The sequence below is a fragment of the Onychostruthus taczanowskii genome, unplaced genomic scaffold, assembly GCF_017590055.1.
Source record: "Onychostruthus taczanowskii isolate IOZ18803 unplaced genomic scaffold, ASM1759005v1 scaffold7, whole genome shotgun sequence".
NCBI classification, from domain to species: domain Eukaryota; kingdom Metazoa; phylum Chordata; class Aves; order Passeriformes; family Passeridae; genus Onychostruthus; species Onychostruthus taczanowskii.
Window position 1 is genome coordinate 4427196 of NW_024504786.1, and position 8876 is coordinate 4436071.

Consider the following 8876-nt stretch of genomic DNA (forward strand, 5'->3'; position numbering starts at 1 on the left):
CGCCTCCCTTAAAGGGGCTGCGCCAGCACAGGTTCGTGCCGTGCTCGGGGAGCGGAGCCTCCACACTCGCGTTTAAGGCTCGAAGTGTGGGGAGAAGGGGCCATTGCGCAGCAAAGAGCATCGGCCTCTCTTGCTACGAGTGTGTGGGACCTTTTCTTCGGCATGGTGGCTCCGGTAGTGGAGCCGGGACCCGAGAACTCTGAGGCGCCTCTGAGCGCCCGGCTGGAGCAGGTGAGCCGCAGCTCTGTGGCCCTCCCACGGCCATGAACTGGCGTCAGCTTCACGCTTCGTGCTCTCAAGCCTCGGCAATTTAAGTGTTTCCTGCACAAACTGGTTTATTCTGGTAATATGAATAATAACCTACACCAGAGAAGAGGTTCTGCCACCTGCTTTGGAGGGGAGCTTTGCTGTAAGCAAAAACCATTCCGTACAAAGTAATTTCAGGTTTCACATAACAGTAGTAGTGAAGAAAACCTGTCTTATACATACAGTGTACTGTTGGTCAGGAGAATACAGTTATTTCTTGTTTCAGTATACAAAGTGAAGAGTGATACAAATTCCCTATCCAAATAAAGTGAATTAGAATACAGAATTTATGTAAAAGAATTGCTGATTCTACATGCAGAAGCTTTGGATAGCTGTTGTTTGCAAAGCAGCAAGACACATAAATAAATATTAAGGAACAATTGCTAAAATTATTTATGTTTCTGTCTTTACAAGATGGCAAAAGAGTCTATAAATACTATGAAACACAGTTTTACCAGTTTAAGGACTGCATAATAAAGGTCAGTTATAGTTCCAATTCTTTAGATTAGACTGCTGATATAGAGAAAATAAATTACATGCTCAGGATCTGACAGCACAGAGTTAAGAATCTTCAAGTTCTGAATTTAACCACTTAAAAACCTAATCTGCTTAGAAGAAACAACTTATATAATTATGGACACAGATATTAGCTTAGATAAGGAAGCAGCTCATACTATTATTCTTAGTCCATTACCTGTTTCTTGCACTTCATAATGTCTTTGCAAGATTCCAGACTGCCCATTCAATGGCTCTTAAATTCACTGATTCACTCTGACCTATCACCAGATGTCTTGTTTTCCAAATTTATGATAGGAACTGGGTTCAGGCAGTGGAAACTTTCAGTGACAGCCTGACCCCCTGCTCCCAGTGGCTGTTCTTAGCCTGCCTCCCTGTGCTCAGGAATCCACTCCTGGTATGGAGCAGCCATATGGTTGAGTTGGCACAGGCTCAGCGTCGGCATCAGAAACTGCAAAGACAAAATCCCAGCAAGAGCAGACCCTTCAAGGACTTAAAAACTAATGAACTCCAGGAATTGCTACTGAGCCTATGCAAACTGAAATGTTTTCAAAGCTGGATTTCCAGAGAAACAGTACTGCTGGTACAAAAGCAGTTCATCTTCTAAAGGCCCCGTCCAGAATGGAGATTCACCCAAACATTCTCAGATTGCAGCCAGCAGTGGCCAAGCAATGTGTATCTTCTTCCTGCAGTCTCACACACATGGCAGTGGGTTTTGGTCAATACGTGTTGAAAACAAGACTTTAGCTGCATATGGAAAATGTGTTTTAACGTCAAACCAAATTTTTAAATCTAAAAAGTTTTAAGGAAATACTTTAGAAAGTGTAACTGGTGTTTCAACTATGCACCTGGCAGGGTTTGCTGCCAGTCCAGCTGGTGATGGTGATGGTTGGTCAAAATTAGCTCTAGCCCTTACTAAAGGATAAGGCTTCTTTCTATGGGAGACTCTGCAGAGGATTTAACTGAGGTGTATTTATCCCAGAAACTTGACAAGCTGGTGTTATTCTACTTAAATAATTTGGGACAAGGCATTTGCAAATATTGCAAATATTCTTTGAAATTTATTTTAGCTCAAACTCAGATTGATTTTAAGCAATTCATCACACAGATTTCTAATGTGCTACTTTACTCACAGAAAATTCAGTTAGTGCTCAGAATTGCTGGAATTGGATAGTGTGCCATGTTTTCTGTAAGTATTCTATTATCACATTTGGGTTGAATTAATCCATAATGTTGTGGGTGCCCATCCCTGGAAGTGTTCAAGGCCAGGCTGGATGGGGCTTTGAGCAACCTGGGATAATGGAAGGTATCCCTGCCCATGGCAGGGGGATGGATTGAGATGGTATTTAAGGTCCCTTCCCTCCCCATGGTGTCCCCACCCAAACTATTCTGTGATTCTCAGATCCAGGAGAAGCAGGGTTCGTTGTGTGTTAAGTGCTTACCCGTTTCTGGGTGTTCCCAGTGCCCCAGCACTGCCTGCTCAGTGCAGGTTCCAGTACTTCAAAAAGCACCTGTGAGAGCTTTTATGGTACCACAGAAAGGAGTGGTGGCTGGGAGCGTCTCTCACAGCAGCACCTCTGTTCTAAAACGGATTTGGAAATTATTGAGCTGTTACTCCAGACAAAAGCATACAGGAGGCAGGCGGAGGAATAGGAAAGCAGCCGGGCTTCTAGGCCATGCAGAGCGCAATTAATGTACTGTCATGTCTCAGTCTATGGGTTGTGCAGAATCAGACCTTGGGAATACGCATCCGGTGGCGCAAAACTCTGAAAGTAAAGTTCTAACAGTGTGTTATCGCTTAAAACTGCTGAACCGTCAGAGTTCCCGATGACCGCGGGAGCACACAGGAGGAACCGTGAGGAGAGGAGCTGAGGGAAGGTGAGCGAAGAGAAGCTGGGGAAGAGACGGGGGAGTGACCGGAGGAGCGGCCGCAGGGGCCGGAGGCGGGCAGGGAAGGGAAGGGGCGGTGCCGAATCGAGCGCTCGGCGCTCCCGGGAGGCGCCGCTGCGATCGCGCCGTGACCCAGCGCGGCCATGGCCGGCTTCATCGACTTCGCGGACGAGGAGGAGGTGCGGGCGTACCTGGAGAACCTGCACGTGGAGTACAGCTACCAGTGCTTCAAGGAGAAGGACCCGGACGGTAAGGCCCCGCCGCCCCCCGCCCGCCGCCGCGGGGCCGGCGGGAGGCTCAGCCCGTGCCCCGTGCCTTGCAGGCTGCCAGCGCTTCGCCGATTACCTGGACGCCGTGAAGAAGGACTTCGTGGCGGCGGCGCGGGTGCTGCGCGACAACTGCGAGGTGCACGGGCACAGCGAGAGCTGCTACAAACTGGGCGCCTACCAGGCCCTCGGCAAAGGTGGGCAGGGGGGTTCTGCCGCTCGGGCCGCAGGTGGCTCCGCCACCTCCCCGGGCAACCTGTTCCGATTGCTGGCCACCCTCACATCTGCCTGTCCTCCTGACCTTGAAGGAGCAGGCCAACTACCTGTCCCGCCCCTTTCATGGTCACCTCATAAAAGGTGGGGGAGGATGGAAAACCTAAAATTGCTTGCTTCTGGAAAATCAGCTGTATGTTAACTGTGTATTATTTTTATATAATTACAACTGTTTAACAGGTACGTACAACCAGTGCTCAGCGTTGCTGCATATTCAGTTCACAACATTTCTTCTTGTCAGACAGAAGAAAGAAAGTAACAAAGAAGGAAACTCACAGACTAGTAACACGCATACCTCAGTAGTCCCCAAGTCTGTTCAAAATGTATTTGCTGGCACAGTAACGGAAAATAAATTAGTCAGAGATCTTCCAAATGAAAGTACTAGTAAGGAACAATATTATTACTGTAGTTCAAAACTAGTAACAGTCTTGGTGTAGGTATACTGGCAAAATAATACTTGCTAGTGTTAAGATATTAAATCCGTGGATGTAGTAGTGGAATGAATGTTTTGTGGGTCTGGGTTATTTTTTGGTTACCAGTGCTGTTGTGATTACTAGTGAGTGGAGGAGAGTTTTCTAAGTCAAAGATGTTTGTCACTGAGGCAACAGTAATGTCTCTGAGGTCCTAAATGTTGACTGTAATATCTAAAGTGGTGGATGCTGTATTTCCGGTGGGAAGCATCCTGCAAAGCAGAAAGCTCCCAGCTGTTTTAACATGTCCTCACAGTAATGTCTTGACTGACAGGTGGACTCAATCCAGATTTGAAAGCTGCCTACAAATCTTTCATCAAGTCATGTGAGAAAGGTGGGAAGAAGTCACCAAATGCATGTCACAGCGCTGGGCTGCTGGCCCAGGACGGGAGAGCCAACAATGATCAGCCTGACCCTGTTGCTGCTAGAGACTATTACACAAAAGCCTGTGATAGCAATTTTGCTCCCAGCTGCTTCAACCTGAGTGTGATATACCTGCAGGGAGCACCTGGGGTCCCCAAGGACATGAGCCATGCCTTGAAGTACTCACTGAAAGGCTGTGAGCTGGGGCACGTGTGGGCTTGTGCCAACGCCAGCCGCATGTACAAACTGGGAGATGGCGTTGAGCAGAATGATGCCAAGGCAGAGGATCTGAAAAACAGGGCAAAACGGTTGCATAAAGAACAGAAAGAAGCTGCAAGTTCCCTAACATTCGGGGAGTAAAACTGGCAGTTGCAGATATTAAGACTGGTTTTTAAATGGCAAGTGAACTTGTTATTTAAATTGTGAGCGTACAGTTTTCATTTAAATAAATATCCTGTATTTGGATGTGCAAATAAAATAATATTTTTGTGGATACAAGAAATTATTATCTCTGCTGTGCATTTCTGTGTTTTTGAACACACAAGTTCTTGAGTGGGTTTTGCTTACATCCTTCCCTTCTTATTAAGGAAGCCAAAAACTTGTGGTCTTTTGGGAGTTTTCCCTCATGGTTTCAAGCACAAAGGATCTATTTTGTGTCCAATGCTTCAATATCCAGGCTTGTGCTCTGACCAGTTCTAGCACACACAAAAACCACAACTGCAGGTAATCCCAGCTTGGGCAGTCTGAACTGTTCCATCTCTCACAAGCATTTTCAGGACTTTGATAGCTGCACCCTTGTGCAGATATCTAAGGCATGGATATTCATCTGTAATTCCGTAGCTCTAGGCCAGTTCCTCACTCCCTTAATTCCTCCAGTTGCCAACTGGTTTGTGACTCTGTATCTGCCTGTCATATGTGTCTGAGTGCTGCAGGCTGCTCTCCCAACACGATTGCTCCTTACTGGATCACACACAAATTATTTCACCTTCCTGCCAGCTTCTGGAACATTATGTTCTATTTTTTCTAGTTCAGATTTAGGGAACAAGGTGCTAACTCATCCTGGACTCAAATCCATAGCCTATATATATGCAAACTGTAGCTAAACATGCAGATTCTGAAACAGCTGTTTAAATAAGCAGGGCAATGTTTGTAAATGTATTTGTGCACTGACAGGATCCTTTGTAATTTTGGTGTGTGTAAATATATGTGACGCTTGTGGTGTATATGTTTTGCTGTAGATTTACTACTCTGAACCTAAATCCTCTGGCTCTAGACTAAATAAAGATACAAACTTCACTGTTGAAATAAGTGAAGTGGGATTAAAAGCAACATTACTTTGGCTGTGGCCACAAGTGAAAGCAGAGTTGTTGGAATCTCACTGCATGCATGAATTAAAGCAGTTCTTCCAATTTAACAGAGTTCTTGGGAAGGATGTTTGCTGCTGGAACAGAAACCCGAGCTGCACAGCACAGCAGTGACACAGGCACCCTGTAACAACAGATGGCAGTGTATGAAAACTGCACACTGGTGTGGCTCTGGTGCAGCCTGGAAAAAAAAACAAACAGCAGTGGCAAAATCAGAGTAATTTTTTCTGTTAACAGGTATTACTTTTTGGCAGTTCAAAAAGGTGAAGCTCTTAGAGGAACACTCTTTGCCTGATTTTTTGCTAGGTACTATTCTGAGCATTTGTTTCACATGGGAAAGGTCAGTAAATGCTACCTCTGTGGAGTGTTAACACTAGTAATAAAACAATTTGGAATCCGTGTGTTCTGGAGTAGGCAATTACAGGGGGGTCAAGGCACTGGAGAATTGGGTGATATTTTAAGCCCTGTAATGCTCACTGCCACAGAATGCCTTGTTCAGATCCTCAGCCCAAGCACTAGAGCAGTTTTCTTCCAGCAGGACTAATGACTGTCAGTGATCCTCCCAGAAACTTCCAATCAACACAGCAAACAGGCACCAGAGAACATCCCCAGTAGATTGATGCTCACTGTGGATAATTAAAGCCACATATAAAGTGCATGTTGTGGGGAGGTTTTTTCATAGCACTTGAGAACTCACAGACTTTCAGAGCTTAAATACTGTAAAGGAAACCATTTTCATAAAAGCTGTGAAGTGTGTAAGATAGGTTTATGAAATGTCATCCAATTTTGCACCACTGGTTGAAAAGGCAAAGCCAAATTAAGGAAGGCTCTTGTGTTTTCAGGCTGTCTCTGAACAGGTTTTTTTACACAAATATTGATGACAGATGCATTTAGCTAGCTAAGGCCCTTGCCTATATGACTCTTTTCCCTCCAAAGTGGCAAAGCATCCAAAAAAAGGTCAGCCAGTCTCATTGCAGAGTATTACAAATTATATGTGGTTAATGCAGTTTGTAGCAGAATATACACTCCATGAATAGCAGGCTATGCTCAACCTCAAGATTCTGTTTGGGAGACATAATCAAAATCTTTAGAGGTGAAAATTGTCCTGCAAATCTTGGCTTATAACCATCTTGCTCTGATATTATGGGGGTATTACCAAAAGGCCAATATCTTCCTGCTCTTTCTTTTTACCTGATGTTACAAAGGCTAAATTTTATGTTCTTCTGGAGGAAAACTTTCTTCAAAGCCTCTGAGGTCATAAAGAAAGAGTGATAGATATGTGATCATAGCAGAATACTTGGAAATGTGGAAGAACCTGTTGAGCTCTCCAGGATCAGTGGGTTTTCTAAGAAATAAAGGAGTTTATCTCAGCTTCACAGCTCCTAAACCACTGTCTGCTTTCCTTTTCATTTGTTTGTATTGATCTAAGCATACAACTATTAATAAAGCAGCAATATACTTCAGAAGGAGCCAACCCTAATTAATTAAATAGGCATTTGAATACGTGGCTGTAAATGATGAAAGCATTCTCTGCAGGATGGTTCCTGCAGCTGTGAAAAGATCACCACTGGAGGGCTGGTTTTGAACTAAGATTAAACACTGGCACCACATCATGTGTCATTAAGTGTCATTTGGATTAATCCTGGACAAAAGATGCTGTTGGGTAAAGAAGCCACATGATTTTGTAGATAAAGAGAATCGTTCTAGTGGTTCTGTTTATGTGCTATACTGTAATAAAAGCAGTTTTGCAGCTTGCTGACCTTTTGTTCAGCCATTGGTAACAACTCTTCTCTGCAGTGTGTGTGTGAAGGGAGTTCTTGTGGCAGTACACACCTACCCAGAGGGATGGTCTGGGAGATTTTGTGTCATCATCACACCAAGAAACAAAAATAGTAGTGTTCCTTGTTATAGGACAAACCTTTTGGTCAGCAGAAAGAAATTCACTCTGTTGGCAGTTTTTCACTTCATCATGTAAGACAGAAGAACTCTCAAGTAGCTCTTCTCCTTTGGTAAGTGGAAAGAGAAGAATTCCTCCTTCCTTTATGCTTCCCAGCATCTCCTCCACTAAACCTCGGAGCAACACAGTTCTGCTCAGGGTTGGCTTTTTTGTTGGGGGTGAAGCAAGAAGAGAGAGGAAGAAAAAGGAGTCATTGCACAGCAAGAAACAGATCAGGAAATAAGCAATAAATCTGGTTGTATCATTATTGCAGTAATCTGTGCTGGGGTAACACCCAGGGGTTCAATTCAGATTCTGACATTATGCCATTTGTGTGCACCCATAATGACACCCTTGATCCAGAGATCCACAGTCTAAGATTCAGGATGGTCCAAAGTCCCAGCATGTATTTCAGTACTAAACACTGGCACCCTGCTCTCATTTTCCAGACACTGTATCAACAATACAGCCCAGAATCCACAAAAAACAGATTTCCCCAAGAATCTTTAGACTATAAGGATCAATTCTGTGCCAAATTTTTGATGTCTGATTTCATTTGCCAGATCTGTAGCCTCTCAGTTCTTTCATTTTTCTGTATCCATACTTGAAGCAAGCACAATAACCAGTTATTACAATAATTTTAGACTATATCACATATTTCTTATTTGTTGTTATTGTCTTCTACTCTTAATATTAGTTACAAATTACCATTGCTGTATTTATTCCAAATGTGTTTTTACTTCTTACAAACACTTAGTTTTTTGCAGTCTTGTTTGTAATACCATTATATGGTTCTGTAAAATTTTTTAAAATTTTTTTGTAATCTTTTTATCCTCATCAACTAGTCAGACATTTGTGTGCTATGGAATTATAAAATTTAGGCCACTTTGGAGTGGTGATTTCAGATGGAGATTTGTGAACAGCATAATTGCAATGCATTCATGTGCTCGAATTCACGAGTGTGGTGGGAGTTCTCTGTAAGTTCTCATTCTGTCTGTGCAAAACTGAAGAACAGTGCTTTAAATGTACCCTGGGGAGTTTTTCTTAGCAACTGATAAAAAAGAAGAAAGAAAGAAGATGAGAAAAACCCACATGTTTGTACAGCAGTTGTCACCCACAAGATTCTAGTGCACTTCACCAAGTCCTTTCCAGCTCACAGAGAGCCATTCCATACAGAGCTGGGGCAATTAAGCCACCAAAGAAAAGTGTTAATTGTTTGGCTGTGATGTAATTTCATACCTTGAAGATGAGGCTAACCTGAATTTATGTTAGACATAACATGTCCCTATTCTGACAGTCCTCTTTTGACACATAATGGTGTGCCTGGTGTGCACATTTCATTTTCACCAAAAACACTGAAAAGAAGCGGGCTGGTTTCCTTCCAGCTCTCCTGCCACTGGAAGCACGCCATGTTCCTATAGAGCTTCCTGCCCAGGAAACTCTTGTTGCTTTGCAACAACCTTTTCTGCAAACTCCTGAGAAGGAAACCTGG

General features: G+C 43.7%; 1 protein-coding gene across 1 annotated transcript; it reads left to right on the top strand.

Annotated features, from left to right (window-relative positions):
* The first annotated feature begins 81 nt into the window (after nt 1-81).
* On the top strand, nt 82-4586 carry LOC121345238 (cytochrome c oxidase assembly factor 7). Its single transcript, XM_041421924.1, has 4 exons — nt 82-231; nt 2642-2961; nt 3035-3175; nt 3996-4586. Exons 2-4 carry the CDS (start codon nt 2856-2858, stop codon nt 4442-4444), a joined length of 696 nt encoding a protein of 231 aa, XP_041277858.1. The 5' UTR covers nt 82-231; nt 2642-2855; the 3' UTR covers nt 4445-4586.
* Nucleotides 4587-8876: the final 4290 nt, after the last annotated feature.

Excerpts from the sequence above, each read along its gene's own strand:
- LOC121345238 (XM_041421924.1), top strand. The coding sequence starts at position 2,856 with ATGGCCGGCTTCATCGACTTCGCGGACGAGGAGGAGGTGCGGGCGTAC. Across the intron at positions 2,962-3,034 it reads CAAGGAGAAGGACCCGGACG|GCTGCCAGCGCTTCGCCGAT; the intron begins GTAAGGCCCCGC and ends CGTGCCTTGCAG. Across the intron at positions 3,176-3,995 it reads CTACCAGGCCCTCGGCAAAG|GTGGACTCAATCCAGATTTG; the intron begins GTGGGCAGGGGG and ends CTTGACTGACAG.